Below are 21,461 nucleotides of genomic sequence, written 5' to 3'. Positions count from 1 at the left end.
GCAACAAATAACATTATAGAGCGAAATTAAATGCCACAACTAAAACGAGAGTAATTCTTGCTTAGTTGATACATATTTTTACGTATGACTATAAAAAGTGTTGTCAAGGAAATCAAATCGATTAAATTTGGTAAGTTTGTACTTCATATCATCCTTAGCGTTTCTGAACTTAGCTAAAAATGACACTTTGTCAACACTGTCAAATGTTAAAATGTCAAATTACGAGTAGTAAGTATTTACGTCAGCCACGTTGGAAGTGCCAACACGGTGTTTTTATGGTAAATAATTATTTGTTTTATTAAAATCTGTTGAGATTGTGGTAAAAAATAAATTTTAATTGAACCCTTGTTGTTGTGAATTTGATCCGTGTGGCCAGCATTCATAGTTATCCTGTGGGACGCGTTCCAATAGTGTGACATAATTACTCAAATAAGATTAGTTTCGGTGATTATTAGGCAGTGTTTTTACGTTTTTTCAGTGAGATTGTGGCTTTAAGATGAAATTGAAAGAGTTGAAGAGGACGGTGAACGTGAGCTGGTCGCCGGCGGAGCAGTATCCCATCTTATTGGCGGCCGGCTCGGCAGGGCAGCAAGTTGATGCCTCCTTTAGCTCGAATGCATATTTAGAACTGTATGGGCTGAACTTACAGGACTCTGGACTGGATTTAGAGCTAAAATCTAGCCTACAGACACAGCACAAGTAAGTATTGGTGTCTATTGTTGTCTCGTTATATTCTTACACTTTCAAATCTGTGCTAAAAATGGATCAGAATTTTTTTATTTGCTACAAACTCTACAACACGATGATATTTGACGAATTATAATATTTTCAAATTTTAATAGGCTCTTGATAGTTTTGTACACATTTATATATTGTACTAGTGTATCTTCTATTATAATAAAATATTTATTTGTTGCCTATTAAGTATTTCTGTATGGTTAGTATTACTTAGGATTTTTTCTAATACTTAGGATTTATGTCTTGTTAATAAACATGAGTAATGATATACAAGAGCATGTGCTCTTAAGCTTATGTGTCTCTAAAATCCTACCTATAGGTATATTTTAAAATTTATATCTATAAATATAAATTTTAAAATATACCTATATTTATAGCCAATTAATATCTATTTATACCTATAAATATATTTTAAAATTTTAATTAACACAATAAGATCTTTGGGCAAGTGTGTGTAACTTAAAATAATGATTACAGGTTTCAAAAACTAGTATGGTCTGGAGCAAACATTATAGTTGGTGGATGTGATGGGGGATTACTGGAGTTTTACAGTGCCGATAAACTCTTGAAGAATTCCAGTGATGCATTACTTGGCAGCAACACCAAACACAATGGTGTGTATGTGACTATGATTCAAATCACTCGCTCTAATCTTTGTGTGTTTATATGTACACAAACTAATATGACACTAGTAACTCTCTCATGGGTCTGTGGCAGCATAAAAAATAAAACCTAAATAAATAAATAAATATAATTATATTAGGACAATCACACAGATTGAGCTAGCCCCAAAGTAAGTTCGAGACTTGTGTTATGGGATACTAACTCAACTATACTATATTTTATAACAAATACATATATAGACATATATAAACATCCAAGACCCGGGCCAATCAGAAAAAGATAATTTTCCATCATGACCCGACCGGGGATCAAACCCGGGACCTCTCGGTTCAGAGGCATGCACTTTACCACTGCGAACCGAGGTCTTCAAATAATAAAATGAAACCTAAAATAATTAGAAGTATAAGTAGATGGATTTTGATTACAAAGAGGATCTTGTATTGAGGTCTACTAAAATACTCTACTTTTTTCAGTATTAAGAATAGATCGTAATGTTTTACATGCAAACCTTATAAACAATAGGGTAAATGATAAATTGTTATTTTGGTGACTATTCAAAATCCTTGCTTGCATGTCATCTGGCTAGATTGAGATCAAACACATTAAAATTATTAATAAAACGAAATATACAGAAAACCATGCAAATCGGATGAGTTATTTTTAACTCGTTATTTACACACAAGCTAGTTATCCCTTATTGCTCAAACTTTTCCGTTTCTAAACACAGTACCTTAAAAACAGAGAAGTCCTACAATCCGATAATTGATATCATTGAAAATTATTTTTTTTAATCGCCATGTGCACATTCGTGTAATTTCTCACAAACAAAATGCATGGCACTTAAAATCAGTAACGACAATAGCTATGCAGTGTATAAATGGGATTAATATTATAATATGATTTAGTATTACAAAATAATGTTATGTTTGTTGTCTACCGAAATGAATAACACAGCTACTAAAGTTAATGGTTAGTGATAACACTATCTGTGAACCGTATCATTTGCCCAACTTAAAAATGTAATGGCATATGGGAGCATAGTCAAGATTTTTATTTGAACAACTGCATATAAACATGAAGCAGTGGTGGTGTAATGGTTAAGACGCCCGCCTGTGGATCAAAAGGTCCCAGGTTCGAATCCTACTCGTGCCACATGAGTTTGTATACCAATCTGACTCATGTATAGTAGTTTTTATAGACCGCTTGCTTCCGGTGAAGGAAAACATCGTGAGGAAACCTGCACACTGGTTGATTATTATTAACTTGTGTGTGAAATGGAGAAGGCAATGGCAAACCACTCCATTAATAATGCCAAGAAAGTTGTTGTGTGTGTTTCATTACATGTAATGACCACGACCCTCAGCCATGAGGAATACCACTATGAAGAAGATTTAAACATATACTACTTACCTTTATACAATGTTGTAGAAAATTTATGATTTAAAAAATTGTGTTTTTAAGCCTCACTGTATTTATTTTACATATATTGACACATAACCTTTATTAGAAGCATTCTTTTTACATTGCTTTGCCCCATCACAACACCATATGCAACCAGGAACAAGTGAAGATGAGAGAGAGAGAGAGAGAGACGATTGGGGAGAGAGAGCATGGAGAGAGAGAGAGAATAGGAAAAGAAAGATATATTGGGAAGAAAAATATACATGATATCCTCAGTATGATATCCTCACCAGGCCACGTGTCAGCACTCGACATCAACCCGTACCAGAAGAATCTGCTCGCGTCCGGAGCGTCTGAGTCGGAGATCTTCATCTGGGACCTGAACAACACCAGCCAGCCCATGGCCCCGGGGAACAAGAGTCAGCCGCTGGATCATGTGCAAGGATTAGCCTGGAATCAACAGGTATTCTACTGTCGTCATCTTTTGTTTCATAAGAAAAAATGTCTTTATAGTTTAAAGAACAGATTGGATAAAATCTCCAAACTGAATGAGCTGCTAGTGTGTTATAAAATAAAAATAAATAAATAAAAATAGTCTTTGATCATAATTATGACATGAAAAAAAATCTGGAATCGAGCGGGAATTGAACCCGCCCCTGTCTATCCGGGACAGTGCTCTTTATAGTTTATTTTCAAAAACACTTTCTCGTGGTTCAGCCAAAATGCAATATTTTATACTAGCTCTTGCCTATCCTATGTCTGATCTCGGGTCATTCACTATATTTATTTCAAATTTAATCAAAATCGGCTCAGTGGTTTAGCTATGACTAATACAATATGTGTCAAAACCTGTCTGTTTGTGACAATATGTGTCACAAACAGACAGGTTTTCGAATTTTTAATATTAATTAATATTAATATAGTTATGGAAGTATGGATCGTTGTCTAATCTGTATTTTGTATCCTATGAAAGGACTGAGTAAAAAAAGTGTACAGTTTCATATTTATTTTGTAATTTGTAACAGGTTCAACACATCTTAGGATCAACTTTCGCAACAAGATGCGTCGTTTGGGATTTGAGAAAGAACGAGCCGATTATGAAATTAAGGTATAATTTAACTGTTCATAAATTAAGTAATGTTATGTTTGGTTTTTCCACACATTCATTATAATAATCATTTGCAAAACAGAAAAAAGGTGAGCACTAAATTGTCTGTAGTCTGTGCAGTCTACATTTTATAATGGAAAACTTTAATAATTACTAATAAAATCCTTTATATAGCATGATATGATTTATTTTTTCGCTAATACATAAAATAAATTTTTTAAATGTGAAGGTGGCGCTAGTGTAAAGATGATAATGTGTTTGTTCGCAGTGACTCCCAGTCGCGCACGCGGTGGAGGTCGCTGGCGTGGCACCCGTCCGTGGCCACACAGCTCTGCATCGCGTCTGAGGATGACCTGGTGCCCGTCATACAAGTGTGGGACCTGAGGTTAGTCTTTATTTTGAATAATGTGCTATGTTTTTATTTTCGGAATGTGACACATCGTCAATATACTCTGGTACCAGGTTAGCAGCGTCGCCCCTGGTGACGCTGGAGGGCCACAACAAGGGCGTGATGGCGGTGGCGTGGTGTAAGCAGGACAGCGACCTGCTGCTGTCCGCGGGCAAGGACGGCAGGGTCCTGTGCTGGAATCCTAACGACACGAGACCGGTGAGTAACATATCGGAAGATTCACTCATAAAGACACACGAGATGAAGACTCACTCATTCATGTATTGCAGTTATCCATACTAATATTAGGAATGCGGTAATTTTGCTGTCACGTTTTCACGGTGGATCAATTTAGATGAATTTTTTATAGTATTAAAAAAATCAAACCCCCTAAGTGTTGTATGGGGGGTAAAATTTTGCATGAAAAATTACTAGAAACTTTAGCATTGCGCGAAGCCGCGAGTAACTGCTTGTATGTCGTAAAATTGTCTTTCATGACTTCCATAATTAACGATCAGATTTCAGTAATTTTTATGACAATTTTTGGTGCAACAACATTTTTGTTCGCTTGAGTTTAGACAAGATTTATTTTTAGCAGACTTTATTTCTGTTTCAAATAAATTTCTTGCTTTATAAATGCTTTGTTTCTGATCCCAGGGCGGAGAGCTCCTCCTGGAAGTGGTCCAACAACCACAATGGATCCTGGACGTGAGCTGGTGTCCCCGGGAGCCCACCATACTGGCCGCCAGCTCCTTCGACCAGCAGCTGGGGCTCCACTCCCTGCTGGGGGGATCTACACCCAGCATGGTGCGTGTTGTTGTGCTATCAGACTATATTATATGGTTACTCTTTGTTCAAAAAACTTGAGTGGTTTTAGATTTAGTAATACGTTTTTATTTAAGCTTTCTACGTGAGTCAAATATTATATAATAGTTTTTCTTAGCTAATCAATCAGAAATAAAAAAAAAACCTTCTTAAGTGTAACACATTAAATCTGTTATAGAATTATTTCTGTAACAATTATTGTGGTTGTTTCGAATTTATTTCATACATGTATTGACGTCAGAATTCGCAATCTATCAGCGGAATAAAGCCGCGTCTCGCCCCCAGAGCACGGAGGCGCAGAGCAACAACATCCTGGAGTCGTTCGGCGCGGCGTCGCTGCGCCAGCTGCCGGCCATGCCGACACTGTCGCCGCGCGCGCCGCGTCCGCAGCTGCCGCGCGCGCCGCGCTGGCTGCGCGCGCCGCTCAGGGCCAGCTTCGCGGTCAGTCGCCGCTACTTCGCTTCTTACTTATATTAGATATGCGAAAGTTTGTGACGATGTCTCTCACGCAAAATCATTTGGACGGATTGTTATGAAATTTGGTACACGAATAGAATATAACCTAAAATAACACATAGGGTACTTAAGCGCAGCTAGCATACTATATAACATTTTATTGCAAAACAATATGTGCAATAATTAGCTTTAGGTTCCAGGCGATTGCTCCGTCGTCCTCCGATATTTTGATGCCCGCCGACATTAAATTTCAAATCAAATGCAGAAATTGAATAGAAACTCGACGTACGTCAATGTTAAAACTGATCTCGATGATTTCGAGTCTTATGGCTGTGAGTATTTGAGTGATTGTCGCACGTTTGACAAAAATATTGATTGATGATCTTTCGAAAGCCTTTGATTGCAACAATCACGAAATGTTGGTGACATCAATTAAAATTACACTAAAATGGTTTATAGTTGAAAGCCTTCGTTGTACTTGTAAAAGTATGATTTCAATATTTTTTGTACTATTATTTGTATTATTAACTATGAGTAGATTGATTCTAAAGTGATTGACTCTAAAGTGAGACGTGAGACTCTAAAACTGCTATTGGTGTACCTCAAGGACATATTTTAGGACCACAATACATTTGCCATAAATAATTAAATTTTTGTTGTATTATTTTAGTTTGGTGGCAAGTTGGTAACGTTTGAAAATACTCCGCAAGAAGCAGGTCCACAGAATCTAGTCTACATTAGCCAGGTAACAAAGTGATCCTAACCTAATACATTCTTCCTTTATGAATTATTAGACAAAAATATTATACTAACCAATGATTTATCTCGACTTTGAGTATATTTGTATGTTTAGGTTGTAAGTGAGCCGGAAATAGTAGAAAAAGCGGCGGAAGTGGACGCCATTTTGAATTCATGTCTGAGCCAGGATCCCAACGCTGCAGAACAACTGGCAGAGTAAGTTTGATGCTTTTAAACACTTATATTTTCTTAAATGTTTTTTTGTAATATCACATAAATAATTTTGACAGATAAATAGATAAACTCTTTATTGCACCATTCACAAAGGAGTTATAAGTTACAACAAGATATTCAAACATAATGAGTGCACACGCGGACTTGTCGCTAATGCAATTTCTTCCAGCAAACCTTTGGATGGAAAGAGACACAAGTAGACTAAGAGGGTGCACTAAACTTAACAGTATTAAATAAACAGACAAAAAATTAAATATTAAAATAAAAAAAATATAGGAGAAATATATAAACATACAGACAAGCGTAAATTTTGCAGGAATATAAATGTACTAGGATTATTAATTTGCGAATTTTGGGTGTTAATCATCGTGCATTTTTTTATGCCTATATATTCACGCATTAGTCTTTTTGCGACTTGGGTGCTTAGGCTTTATGTAACTAATCCCCTCTACAACCCTTCCGTAAATAGTATAATATACTGTGTGTGTCTCCGGCAGATACTGTCGAGAGCGCGGCGACGCCTGCGCGGCTCAGAGCGAGCGATACTCGTGGTGGTTCCTGCGCGCGAGCTTGTTGCCCAGCTTCCGCGGCCACGCGCTCGACTTGCTGGGTGAGTGGCTTATCAGGAACACTATCTATCGGTGAAAACCGTACAAAAATCCGTCCGGTATTTTTCGAGTTTATCGCGGACGGACAGACGCAGTAAGTAAGGATATTTAAATACTGAAAATCAGCGCCATGGCCCCGCTGAGCTGATACCTTTTTGTGGCATATTTCAGGTACTTACCTAAGTAATAAATTTATAATTTTTATTAATTAAGTATCAGCTCAGCGGGGCGGGACATGTTCAACGTAAAATTAGACAAGTGCCTAATTTTATATTTTTTTAATAATAATATTTTATATTTTTTTAATTTTAATAATCTAATTTTAATAATAATATTTTATATTTTTTTATAATTTTTCTTTATGTAAATATATCATTTACTAATGTTACTAATAAATATACATTCCTATTCTCTCCGGGACGATCGGTCTACATGTCTAAACAGTCTGCTTACCCGATTCGGTCAGCTTATCCGAAATAAATTATACGGAGAATAAAGCGTATTTGAGACTTCACGTTTTTGTCGCAAGGAAGTGTCCGTAACGGAAATAACAGTAACTGCGCTGGTTATGTGGTGTCTCCCGACTCGACCGTCTGAGGAACTCTCGCATTCAGAGCTTATTATATCTGTGACATAGTAGTTAAAATCAGGCATTGCCCTGGACCATACAGGTTTTTTTAAAAGTTTTTATTTTCTTTTAGGATTCAAACAAGACGATATCACATCTAAATTCAAGAGTACATCAGGGGACGCGACGCAACCAGATTTAGTTGGGCTCAGTCGGGTAAGTTGGATGTAAAAGTAACTCAAAAATTTCCTGCCGCCAGAGTGAGCTACTTGACACTTAAATTACTGATTTCCGCCTAATAAATCATTCTATAATACTCAATTAACTGCAAGGCTTTCGCAAGTGCTAACTATACTTAAAAAACTTTACATTGCAATCTGGCTACATTATAACTTTCACTTAACACATTTTTCTAAAAAATCTAACTACTTTAATAACTTTCATCATAATCAGAATTGTATATGGATTTAGTTTAAAGGGGTTTGGGTAAAAGTTGACGTAATTTTTATTGAAATTTATGAAAATCTTATTTTTTATTAAACATATAAAGGAGATCAAATTTTAATTGAACCATATACAGCTAAAACATCTGAGATATTAGGCGTTTTATTTTATGATTTTGTATAGAATGTTCTAAAAATAAATAATTGAAAAAAAATCACTCTTATGTCTTATTTTGTATGTAACAAAATAAAAGGAACACTATTCACAATTCTTTAATCAACATTAGATTATATACATCGCTTCTTGACGTTAAAATTTTATCTAAAAGTCTTATGCTGAATTCCAAAGCTGTAGGTGAAGATGCAGCGGCGTAACAAACTTCACCGCAGCTTTGTCAACAACGTCTGCAGCTGTTGAAAGCAAACATCAATGGCCCAGATCCATACAAAATTACTCAAACCCCTCGACCTCGAGAGTGATATGGCAATATTACTCTTATTTTCTCCGCATACGAAAATCTATTCCTATATTTCGACACAGTATTTTCCGTATTGTGCCGATGGTAATTACCGGGTCCTCCCAAAATTAGAAATGTTGATTATTCTGGCAACACCAGGGCGAGTCCACGGAGACGGAGGCGGAACTCTCCACTGACACCAGCACTGATCTATCGGTGAGTCACACACATCACATGCACATCTTGTTTATGTATTTATATATTGTGTATTTTATATACACCATATTTTTTTTATTATGCCAAAAAATTAAATGGGGCTATCAGTTACATTACTGATAATAAAAAATCGAAATCCAAAATTTATCCAAAAAAAACTATATATAATAATAATTGGTTATAAATACTTGGAGTGTGCCACCTGTAACTACGCTTCATAGTAAAGGTAAACTTACCTTTACTATGCGGCAGTGGAGCGGTTCGACAAAGTCGATTTTCATTAATAAATTCTGGCAATTCTTTTTTATTTATTTTTTGCCTATACCAGGGTCATTGCACGCGAGAGCGAGAGAACACGATAAACTATGAATTGGATTAATCGGAGTTTCTAAACTACGTCCATACATTCATTGATATTTTGGGATAAATGCAAACCTCAATAACTTTGGTCATAAACGATAATATTACATTTTAATTACTCACATGTATTAATAGGGTCTTTAATATTAAGCCTTTAATTTTTTTGGCATAATTAAAAAAATATATGGTTTATAGTATCGTTGAGTTAGTATCCTATAACACAAGTCTCGAACTCACTTTCGGGCTAACTCAATCTGTGTGTTTTGTCCATAATATATTTATTTTTTTCATCTTCGCGTGTTCCCGTTTCCATTGGAGGCTGTGACGCCGTGAAGCCGTTAGCGTAAAAAGTCAAACAATTTTACGGCTTTGATTTTATTTACAACCGGCTACCGACCTGACTTCAACTCTCTGTGGGACTGCAGTTTTTGCCTATCAGTTGGCAATGCTGTGTTCCTTTAATTCTAGGACGGAATCACACGCCACGGTCACACAAGTTTTAAGCAAACGGACTGTTTCTCAATTTTTCTCATATTATTATAAGCTACACGCAAACTTAGGGCACAAACGTTTGTATTTTTACATATACTACTAATATAAACATATATTAAATATACTAATCAACTCACAAGCTTCTAACATAATAACATAGAAAATTACTTTGTTGAAAAAAACTTTTTTCAACATCCAAATGTCTATTTGGCTGTGGATGCGTTGAAACGTAAAAAAATTCGGCATATCTTTTATGTTCACTAATAATAGTTAACCATTAATATATCTTTGCAGGATGCTCACACGTTGATAGAAAGGAAGCTGGCCAATTTGGATTTGGGGCCAACCGTCACCAACGTGGTTATTCCGAATGGAGAAGGTGAGGAAAAAATAAACACCCCCTTGTGATATTTCGTAATTTTTGCTGACCAATTTCAAGAATCACGTCATTAATGGATGACACCTTTAGGCGCGTGATATACTGAGTAAGATAATGTGTTCATTCTTAGTTTGTGCTTTAGACATTATTTACAAAACAATATAGAGTTAAAGACAGTATTTTACAAATATCGACCAATTAACTAATGTGTAGCTGAAATGGTCCAAAGTTCTGACACATTGGACATGTAGATACGGAGCGTTGGAACGGGGTGGAAGGAGTTGGTGGAGGCCTTTGCCCAGCAGTGGGTTAAATAAAAAAATGGGGAATTTTAACACAATTTTGTTACAGATCCGACCAGTTTAATCTGCCGCGCGCTGGTCTGCGGCAATCTGGAAGAGGCTGTGGAGTTGTGTCTAGAAGCCAAGAGGATAGCGGATGCACTTATAATTGCTTCTTTGGGTGAGTGGCTCAATGTGAAATGTGTTTAAACAATATTTGCCGTTATATTTAACTAGCTGTTTACAACAACGGCAACAGCTGTTAATTAATAAAATATATTTTTTTTGTATTGTGTCTATTAATAACGTTACGTTTACTTGCTCCATAGGCAGCCCAGACCTCCTGTACAAGGTGCAAAAGTACCACTTGAAGCAAACGGCAACCGACCCGGTCTCCCTGGTGGCGGGCAGCCTGCTGCAGTCGAAGTGGGACGCGCTGGTGTCGGCCAGCGCCGCCGCCAGCTGGCGGCACGCGCTGGCGGCGCTCGTCACTCACTGCGAGGGCGACGCTCTCTCTCACTACTGCGGTGAGTGGGCCCTGACTCCCAGCCTGCTGCAGACAGACCGACTGGGAAGCATCTGGAGCCCTTGATCGCCCTGCGGGTTGGCGTTCGAGATTCGACTGTACCGACCAAGTAAATTGATCTATTTACTTGGTCGGTACAGTCGAATTTCTAAATTTCACTATTACCACAGCCGACTGATCAGTCGGTTGTGGTGATAGTGTGTCGATATTGTAGGTGATTCTCACATGGCTAAGCGCGGACCTCACGTCGCAGGGGCCTCAATGAAACAAGCCCGACCCATGCTCACGAGCGTCGCGACAGAATAGTATGTTGTCGTGTGTGAATCGGCTTTGTGTTAGTTCTAACTCTCTCGCTGTGATTAATCTGATGTTTGACCGATAGAGAACGTAATATGTCCTCTATTTATACATATTTTTTGTAGTTTTGTAATTTTTATTTAAACATACTAATTACGGTCTTTGTTTCCAGAAATGCTCGGCGATAAACTGTCGAAGGAATCCGACCCGGCTCTGGTCGAAGCCGCCAGCATTTGCTACTTGTGCGCTATGAGCCCCAACGCGATAACGTTCGGCCTCAACGGCACCAGGTGGTCAGCTGACGACCTGGCTCGGTTGACATTTAGAGCTTTATTGATGAAGAGAGCGGCGCTCGCCAGAGGGCGTGAGATACAAGTAAGTTTTGTAACTCAATTCAAATTCAACTCTTCATGGTTGAGTCATATGTCAACTTGTGAACAGATACTGCCGGGGGAGTTCGCCGTTATATACATTAAAAAATATATATTTTTATATTTTCTCATATTTTTTTTGTTTGGTAAGTCGTGTTCTATATCTATGCTTTTGACTTATGTACTTTGTTATCAATAATGTCAGGCATGATGGGGAAAAAGTGTATGCAATGGCTAGGCGGCAAAATCGACGAGCAGCGACTTCGAGCGAAGTGAACAGGCATTTTACGAGCTTGTGTATAGCACGTTAAACCTCATGTTCGCTTCTATCTTGCTAGATGTAGTCAAACACACTTCTATATTGACATATTTTAAAAACAAATATTTCATTTGTATTTTTTAAATGTTGGAAAATGGGTTAAAAACATAAAAGAAACTTTCCATCAGTAGATCTCCTTTTGATGTACATTGTTTTCTATGTTTTAATTATATTGTTTGAAAATAATCTGGTATCTAGGTAGATTCTGGTATGAAAAATAAGTTAAAAACCATGTGTGACATGTATAACAAATCCAATGTTATATATTTTTTCATCGATTCAATTGTTTTTTTTTTTGTAAAAAAATAAACGCGTTCACCACAGCCCGGCGGCAAAATTGACGCGATTCTCGAGGAATACGCGCTCCGCCTGGCGTCGCAAGGCTGCCTGCGCAGCGCGCTGGGCGTGCTGCGCGGCGACGGCGACCTGCGCCGGCGGCTGCGCGCCGCGCTGGAGCTGCCGCAGGTACTGTAGAACTCTCTTTGTGTTTTTATTATTTTTTTATTTCAGTGTGGTAACTGAAGTAAATACAGTTATTTTGCCGACACTAGTATTATTTTACTGGCTCTTATACAATAATTAATATCTATATGGCTGCTGAAGACAAAGCTCTCTCCCAAAGCTTATTTTCAACAGACTGTTGGAAACGCCGACGCGATCTTCGACGAATGGGTGAATCTCCGTGCGTTTCGACCGCTGCCGGCCGCGTCGTCATTAGAATTCGTCAATTTTCTTGAGGAACTAATCATTTCCAAAATCAATCATTCATAATATTGACATTGACCACAGTACAGAGTAATGATTTTAAAATCAGACAGTAAAACGGATTATTTGAAAATTTTTTGTGAAAATTTGAGACGCGCGGCCGCAGCGGTCGAAATGCTCGGAGAAGCACCCGAATACGCCTGAGATTGCAGAGAGCTTCATGACTCCACAAGGGGCTGCCCCCTGTGGATATATACACAAGTAGATGTAGGACTTTATTATAATGAGTTCTGGCGGCAAAGTAGATGATATCCTCAACGAATACGCACTACGTCTCAGCGTGGCAGCGGCCGACAGGACAGGCTGCTAAGGGCTTTGGGACCACCTTTTGAGGTATAGAGCGTTTTTAAAAGTTCAAGTTTTAGTTCAAGCTTCAAAATCGATGAGACCCTCAGTGGATTAGCCTGAGACACAAGTACACAAAACATACACGGGTACGTATAGGGCGTCTTTAACATGTTTTCGAAAGGCAGGCGGCATGATCGACACGAACCTCAGCAGGCTCCGTAGAGGGCATCAGACACACATGGATGTAGGATTATTTAATTATATTTTTATTTGTAGGACTGAAAAGCGTTTAAAAGATGATCACGTTCCTATATGTTTTTGCCTCGGTCCAATAAATATTTTTTTCAATTCACTTGCTGTGTATTGTGTTTACATGATTTGATGTATGATTATGCGCCTCGACCGAGACAGTAAAGCAACATTTCACCTTTGGCGTAATTATTATTATTATGTCCCACTCAAAATGCTTTGATTGCTATATAATCTAGTATTCCACCCAACAGAACCATGCGCCTGCACAGCCTCCGGCGCAGCGCACGCGCACGACGTCGCACCCGCGCCGCAGTGTGCCACACAACGATGTCAACGCTTACCAACCTGGTATTACTACAACGTTACAATACATAGGGTCGTGTGTGGTTCCGTCCGATAATATGACCACTCCATATGCTCCCGTGGATATTATGAGACGAAAAAATCCATGACAAACTTATATTTGTAACTCATTTCATACAAAATTAGTGCATACGCCCGCAAAGTTATATATGTAAAGCGTGTAACGAAGTATACATTTATCATTACATTATCCAAACTTCCACAGTGGCCTCACCCTACGAGCCTCAGCCGTGGCAACAGGCGTCGGTCCCCGCGTCCTCTCCCTTCCCCCCTCCCCCGCAGCCGGGCGGTCTCCCACCGCAGCCGGGCTACCTCCCCCCGCAGCCCCCGCAGCCGCTGCAGCCGCCTGCCAACCCGCCGCAGCCGCCCCGGCCTGGCAGCGTTGGACCTCAGAGTGGTAAGTTTTTGAAAAAAAGTGTATTAAAAACAATCACTTTCGATACAAGTTTTCATTGTTGTCAGGGAGAATTGTGTAGACGTAATTTTTTAAAATGTAGATACAGTCACTAGTGCGCGAGTACTTGCCAAATTATGCCTAGTATTAAAAATAAATATATTATAATAAATATATTAGGACAGATCACACAGATTGAGCTAGCCCCAAAGTAAGTTCGAGACTTGTGTTATGGGTTACTAACTCAACGATACTATATTTTATAACAAATACAGATAAACGTCCAAGCCCAGGCCAATCAGAAAAAGATCATTTTCCATCACGACCCGACCGGGGATTGAACCCGGGACCTCTCGGTTCAGAGGCAAGAACTTTACCACTGCGTCACCGCGGTCATCATGTCAGAGGTCTTAAGGGACTTCAAATAAAAATCTGACACCAGTGTTAGCAGTAACACACTCTTTAAAAAGAGTTTTTAAAGAACTTTCGCGTTGCATAATTATATACTAAATAACAGGTATTAAACGCGCACATACCTTTTGTCACTGGGCGACTCTCACTCGGTCGCCCATTCACCACGGACCTTTGTAACAAGCTCCGAAACATCTGGGAAATAGTAAAGGTATGTGCGCGTTTAATACCTGTTATTTAGTAATATATATAATAATACACTCGATAAAAAATAATTATACTTTCTTTACACAATTCCATATAATTTTTACCAGGTGGTATCTCCTCTCGGTCTAAATACAAAGTGGATCCATCAGTCCAAGCAGCTCCTCTATACAATCAATACAGTTTCAACAATCAACAGCAGTGTGGAGGCTACAACAGTCCCATGCCAGACCAATACAACGCCTCTAGCGTGCCAAATCAGATGAACCCAATGGCCAATCAGATGAATCCTATGACCAACCCTCTAAATCCGATGGCCAATCAGCTGAACCCGCTCGCACATCCGGCTAATCCGGTCAACCCAGCAGTAAATGGGGGTTATTACACTCAGCAACAAGCGGAGCCAACGCCGCCGGTGCCCAGCAAGCCGGTCCCACCCGGGTGGAATGACCCACCTATGCTGAGTTCTAAACCTAAGGTAATAAATACCTATTTTTGTAGTTACATTTTGAGTCAATTAAATTATTACTATTGTGTTAGTACTAAGAGGGCCATTGGTTTATTGGTTTTTTTTACTGTAATAAATTATTATAATGGCTTTATATGAGGGTTATTGATGTCGGTTTAGACATAAATTGTAAAATTACTATAGCATAATCTAGACTGAACTGTATTTCGTTGCGGTTGAAGAGTAGTTTTTTTTTTACTTTTTGCTTACTGTCTATTTGGATCTCTAACGTCTGTGAACTTAGTAAGCAAGCAAGTAAAGTGTGAAAAGTGTAAATTTTATAACATTCTGTCTTGAATAGAAAATCACGTAAAACATTGGAAATAAAAAAAATTGTATAATTAATATTTCAAAAGTAATATTCGGAATAACACGGGGCATTAGGGGCCATGTTATTCCGAATATTACTTTGGGTACTTCCTTACCTTACCTCATCTTGGCTTCTCATCAGGCTAGATTAATGTCAATCGCAAATTATTAATAAAGATAAATAAAAGTGTAAAGAAACATCTAGATATTTTTTAATATTAAAGTTAGGGCTTGAAATCAAACTATATAATTTATGGAAACTCAAATTATTATTTCCTTTATAATATCGCCTGAAAGTCAATACTTTTGACACTTAGCACAGTGAAAAAAATAATAAGCGAAAATCAACAATTTCTGTGAGCGAGGTGAACGGAACGAACGATGTGGCTGTTGTACGAATGAAGCAATACAAGGATTGATTTTTGCAATTTAAATAAAATAAATCAACAGACATGTGTTTCCCAGCCAATTTTACAACATGAGATGTCAGCGTTGCACGCCGGGACGCGGCAGTGGGGACATATCATAGAGCATAGACGACACTGGGACGAGGTAGATGGGGTCGGAGAATAAAGTTTGTCTATTGCTCATATTACTTCATGTGTAGTTAATCGACGAAAGATAAATAAGTTTAATAGGGTGGACGTTTTGACGACTATTTACATTACATTAATAGAAATACAAGTGAAAAAAAAATCTGATTATGACATTGCTTTCAAAGATATGGCAAAAATAAAGTCGCACGTTTTTGAACTCGTCTGTACGCTCCATAGTAAATGACACTGAAAAATGACGTCAACGTGTTAAGATCAGAGAGAAAGTAAAAAAGAACGTGTTTTTTCAAAGAATATTTGATAATATCAGGCTTTATTCTCTGACAGCAGATCGCATGGATTTTGAGTGGATTCCCGCGTTTTATTTTTAAACTCATAAAAAATGAGACCCTTTCGTCCATGCAACTAAATAAGAGTGTCTGTCCGTTTGATTGACTTTCCGTAATAAATTTTGCGCGCGTGTCAATGTTGAACATTATAGACGAGGTGGGATTTTCGCGCGACACGAAGCGGAGAGTTATTATAATGCCGAGTAAGTAATGAGCAATTCACGCGTGTGTCATACGACGTTTTTCAACACACAAAAAATTAAACGATGATTTTGACGGATTAATTACATCCTACTGCTGTAATATTTTAAGCTGGTGTGTTGAAAAATATGCTTTACTGATTGGACTCCCTTCAAATAGATTTAATAATGTGTCTTTTAGTTCAAAAGTGAAATTCATATTGCTACAAAAATTCCAGTCTTTTTTGCCAGTTTGCATTGTTTTTTTATAAATTGATTTAAAAAAAATCCCCCATATCATTATATCCATAGACACCGTCATATTTTCCATTTGGGTTTTCGTTAGCATTGATTGTAACAATAAACTTCTATTTGTGTTCCTAATAATTTCAATAATATTCTCCTTTATCTTTAGACCTCCACATGCTCCAATTTAAGGGATAAAACATAGATAATCAACGGGGATACAAGACAAAGAGAAGCAGGACAGCCTTCCTTTTTTTTACTCTTTCTTTAGATCCTAGATTGCCTGCTATAGTAGCCCGCATTTACTTTTTCCAGTGACACAAAAAATATTATTATTGTTATGTAGATATGCTTTTAAAAGCCACAGGCTCATCACAGGGGGGCCTGGTCTTTTGAGCATTTCATGGCGTCAATATGAAGCAATATTTTTATGCCATTTTATGTAAAATATGAAATGGCTGCATCAGTGGACGTCAACCTCTTAATTCACATTAAGAATATATATTCGTAGCCGAAACCAGAAGTGTCGTCTGCGCCGGCGCCGATCACCCACCCTCTGTTCGGCGCGGAGCCGCCTCAACACGTGCCGCTCAACCCGGCCATGCCGCAACAATACCAGCAACAGTTGCCGCAACAGATGCAGCAACAGTATGGTTATGATCAGTTCGCGCCACAGTATGGCGCTCCGCCTCAGAATTTGACCAGACAGGTGCGTACATCTATGTGTAAAAAGCATTATGTATCGCTCAAAAGTACGATTAAGAGTCTCGAACATTCTATGTGTTTGCGAATGATCCTCGACTCCGTCTCGGGCCTAAATATGGTGTATGTTAATTAGTAGGGAGTCGACTACGGACTCGTTAAAATATTTAACTTTTCTCGGTGTACTATAATTTCCCTGACCGCAGACGGAGAGCCCGGCACCTGCGTCTGCGCCGGGCCCGGTGCCGCAGCAGCACGCGGTCATACAGAACGTGTTCGACGCTCTCCGCGCCGAGTGCGCCAGCAGAGCGCCCAACCCGGTCAGTATAACGACAACATGATATCAAATGTCTTGTGTTCACTCTAATAACTCTGGCTTGTATTTCAAATATGTATGGCAAAACTCGCGAGCTTTTTTTGGGGCTCACTCTATTATGAGTTACTCTGCGGCAATCTGTCAAATTTCAAGAAAGACAAGAATTAGTTTTAATTTCTGACTTTTAAATAATAATTTGTACTGTGGTAATGTAAAGTTTATGAATTATTGATTTTAGAAATGATTCCTTCCTCAAGAAAATTGACGGATAATGAGTGCGCGTTCGAAACGCTCTGAGAACCGCCATATTTTGACATATGAATTGTACTTTTGCAGCAAACAAAGAGGAAATTAGAAGATGTCCAAAGGAGGCTAGAAACATTATACGATATGTTGAGAGAAGACAGGGTAAGTAGACCATTCACTGTTTTTATTCATATCTATATTTCTCAGATATTATGAAGCGGTGGTAAGTTAAAACATGTGGATTGAAAGGTCCCAGGTTCGAATCCTACTCGTGCCACATGAGTTTGTATACAAACCTGACTCATATAATAGTAGTTTTCATAGACCACCACTTGCTTCCGGTGAAGAAAAACATCGTGGGGAAACCTGCACACTGGTTGATTATCAACTTCACACAAGTTGATAGTCAACCAGTGAAATGGAGAAGGCAATGGCAAACCACTCCATTAATAGTGCCTAGAAAGTCGTTATGTGCGTTTCATTCTACGTAATGAACCTCAGCCATGAGGAATACGACTATGAAGAAGAAGAAGATGATGATCTAAATGTACTATGATAATTTATATAGTTTAGTATAAAGAGATGAGATGAGATGAGATGAGAGAGGAATGTCAACAGTTATCCGAGAGCGCGCTGAGCGTGCTGCACTCGTGCGCGGCGCACGCGCAGCGCGGCGAAGCGGCGAGCGCGGCGCAGCTCAGCGCCGCGCTCGCCGCCGGCGCGGACTTCGCGGCTGTGGCGGGCTTCCTGCCCGGCCTGCGCGTGCTGCTGCAGCTCGCCGCGCAGCTGCAGGTCTCTCTGCGATGAGGATACTGCTCTAATTGTTTTGGCGCGAAGATGGTGATTCTAAAAATCGATTTCAAACAAATAATGTGCTTCTCGATTTTTTGTTATTGCAATATTTGTAGTATATTATATTGACGACCTCGGTGGCGCAGTGGTAAAGTTCTTACCACTGAACCGAGAGGTCCTGGGTTCGACCCCGGTCGGGTCATCGTGAAAATGACCTTTTTCTGATTGGCCCGGATCTTAGATATTTATCTATATATATATTTGTTATAAAATATAGTATCGTTGAGTTAGTATCCCATAACACAAGTCTCGAACTTACTTTGGGGCTAGCTCAATCTGTGTGAGTTGTACTAATATATTTATTTATTTATATTATAATTTTGTAAGTCTCTAAACGCGGGTCTGAATTTCGAATGTTGTCACCGGGACTCTACATCCTCTGGCGACTACAGATAGTGGGATTGGAAATTTTGTTTTGACATTTTTTCGATGAGCACTTTCCGTACTAAATTGATCACTGGTACGCAGATATCTTCTATAATCAGACTTGAAAAGACTGTAATCACTCATATTTAGAGCGCTTTGTGACAAATAGTTACATCATAAATAATATAATTAATATATAAATACAAGTAAAACCGGGCAATATTTCATGTATGACTCGAACTCATAATTGTGTAGAATATAATGTTATGTAGATCATATTTATTGCAATAATATTTATCACTACCTCCGCTGTCAAATGAGATACTATGTAATTAAATAAATTGTATTTTATAAAATTACAGACTCCTAGCACAATACATACTTGTAACTATATGTATAACTTAAAGTAAAAAATAATAAAAAGTTGAAAACTGATTTGAAACGCCAACTATATGTTTTTGCCATTGCAATACCAAATACATACAATGATAAAGATTGGTTGATAAAAATCCGGTGTCGCCAGCGCCTTCATTTATATTCTATTTTTGGTATTCGTACACATATGTATCTCATATATTTGTCTGTCTTTCTGTCTGTAACTTCTCACAGCTAAGGTTATGTAGATTTTTTTGATAACTTTTGATAAAAATGACATTGATTCAAATCTGAGGTTTTCCGAAAAACATTTTAAAGTCTCCGGTGACAGTTGGTATGAGCAACAAAAGATACTTTATAACGCGGGCGGAGTCGCGGGTAACAGCTAGTTTTAAGTATGCTATGTTATTGAGGCGCGTCATTTCAACATATACAAGTTATGTAAACGACATATTATGACGTAGTGACATAATCCAAATTGTAATTAGTGTATTTCAAATTATGTTAGATGGTACATTTTGACTTCTGTAAATATATTGTGTTGTTATGTAGTAAATATTTACAGCCGTTATGTGGTAGACAAACACAGATTTTTTAACCCCCGACTACAGAAGGAGGGTATAAGTTTAACGTGACTGTATGTCTGTCCGTGGCATCGTAGCATCCAAACGGCTGAACTGATTTTAATGTATGTTCAGCAGTTTGGAAACCGGCAACTCTTTTATAGCGGATGAGAGGATGCCAGAAACTTCGCAGTCGGGGGATTTTTAAATTTAAATTTATTGTTATTAGACCCAGAATGTTAAACGTCATTTCACATATTATTCACATGTCATTTATTTGCGAACATGTAGTGCATAAAGATTACAGATATGTAATATGAGTAGATAGATAACTTTATTGAAATTATTAATATCTAATGATACTTAATCTATATGGTTTTTTTTAAATAAAAAGAGTGCCTTTTATTTAGACGTTTAGGCGATAAATCTTGGATTGATTTACAAAATTTTCATTATTGTTTTGACATATAAACTGGAGATTATTTATGAATATGATTATATCCATATGCATTAAGGGCCCGACTCCAATGCTCCGTCGTCCTCCGTTGCGTTGACATCCATCGACGGATAAATGCAGAAATTGCACGAAGATTCGACTTACGTCGAAGCACGTCAATGTAAAACAAAGCTCTGCATTGGAACAATGGGGCTGGGCCATAAGCTTGAAATTTCGTAGAAAATCAAGTTGTTAACTTAAATCTGAAAAGCGATCGTTAGATGGCGCTATAACATGTGTGTAAATAATAACTATAGTATTATGTATACCTAACATGAAGCATCAACTATTATAGTTTTTCTGTAAAAAAGATGTGGAATCATGGCTTTATTTATATTTAATAACTGATGAACACAGCGGCGCCATTATTTCAAATAAAGCTTATGTGAATTGGCATTATATGAGATGATTTCTTGATGTGAGAAACATAAATTATATTTAAAAATATTGGTCCCTCACGTCCATTTTATATCGACCATATTTCCAATATTTTTAGATCATTCTCAAGATGAGTGCGAACCGTATTTTAATTATAATTAATTCTTATGATTCATGTTATATTTGTACATCAATCCAACTAATGATGCGATCATAGATTAACATGTGAAGACACGTCTTATCTATGAAATTAACTATCAAAATTGTTTTCCTAATTCGCTCCAAAGAACAAGAAACGTTTTCCCTAACAGAACTGATACATATTTAATATTATGAGTACCGATCGAGTATCGATTTTGAACGCTGAATAACTAATTAATATATTAATTACAATGTATTATAGATTTATTATATTAAAATAATATTTTTAGAAATATTTGAGTTGTTTTTTTTTTCACCTTCTAATCATTAGAATTTCTATAGTAGGTACCTACTTATGTATGGATGAATAAAATTTTATACATTGTACCTATTT

General features: G+C 37.8%; 1 protein-coding gene across 3 annotated transcripts; it reads left to right on the top strand.

Annotated features, from left to right (window-relative positions):
- Nucleotides 1-180: 180 nt before the first annotated feature.
- Nucleotides 181-21,362, top strand: Sec31 (Secretory 31). 3 transcript variants are annotated; one of them, XM_053754667.1, is made up of 27 exons: nucleotides 181-278; nucleotides 479-699; nucleotides 1,216-1,352; nucleotides 3,057-3,226; nucleotides 3,789-3,871; nucleotides 4,140-4,256; nucleotides 4,334-4,478; nucleotides 4,917-5,066; nucleotides 5,370-5,525; nucleotides 6,211-6,285; nucleotides 6,394-6,494; nucleotides 7,010-7,122; nucleotides 7,822-7,904; nucleotides 8,749-8,805; nucleotides 9,952-10,036; nucleotides 10,388-10,498; nucleotides 10,647-10,844; nucleotides 11,313-11,515; nucleotides 12,155-12,295; nucleotides 13,387-13,483; nucleotides 13,704-13,895; nucleotides 14,618-14,985; nucleotides 15,790-15,876; nucleotides 17,144-17,341; nucleotides 17,541-17,654; nucleotides 17,987-18,058; nucleotides 18,515-21,362. In XM_053754667.1, exons 2-27 carry the CDS (start codon nucleotides 497-499, stop codon nucleotides 18,701-18,703), a joined length of 3,645 nt encoding a protein of 1,214 aa, XP_053610642.1. In that variant the 5' UTR covers nucleotides 181-278; nucleotides 479-496; the 3' UTR covers nucleotides 18,704-21,362. The 3 variants fall into 3 exon arrangements, with proteins under 3 accessions (XP_053610642.1, XP_053610643.1, XP_053610644.1); XM_053754668.1 differs by lacking the exon at nucleotides 8,749-8,805; XM_053754669.1 differs by lacking the exon at nucleotides 15,790-15,876.
- The last annotated feature ends 99 nt before the right edge of the window (nucleotides 21,363-21,461 follow it).

The sequence above is a fragment of the Plodia interpunctella genome, chromosome 14, assembly GCF_027563975.2.
Source record: "Plodia interpunctella isolate USDA-ARS_2022_Savannah chromosome 14, ilPloInte3.2, whole genome shotgun sequence".
Classification (NCBI taxonomy): domain Eukaryota; kingdom Metazoa; phylum Arthropoda; class Insecta; order Lepidoptera; family Pyralidae; genus Plodia; species Plodia interpunctella.
This window is presented reverse-complemented; position numbering and strand designations above follow the sequence as displayed.

Excerpts from the sequence above, each read along its gene's own strand:
- Sec31 (XM_053754667.1), top strand. The coding sequence starts at position 497 with ATGAAATTGAAAGAGTTGAAGAGGACGGTGAACGTGAGCTGGTCGCCG. Across the intron at positions 4,479-4,916 it reads ATCCTAACGACACGAGACCG|GGCGGAGAGCTCCTCCTGGA; the intron begins GTGAGTAACATA and ends TTCTGATCCCAG. Across the intron at positions 17,342-17,540 it reads CTCAGAATTTGACCAGACAG|ACGGAGAGCCCGGCACCTGC; the intron begins GTGCGTACATCT and ends CCCTGACCGCAG.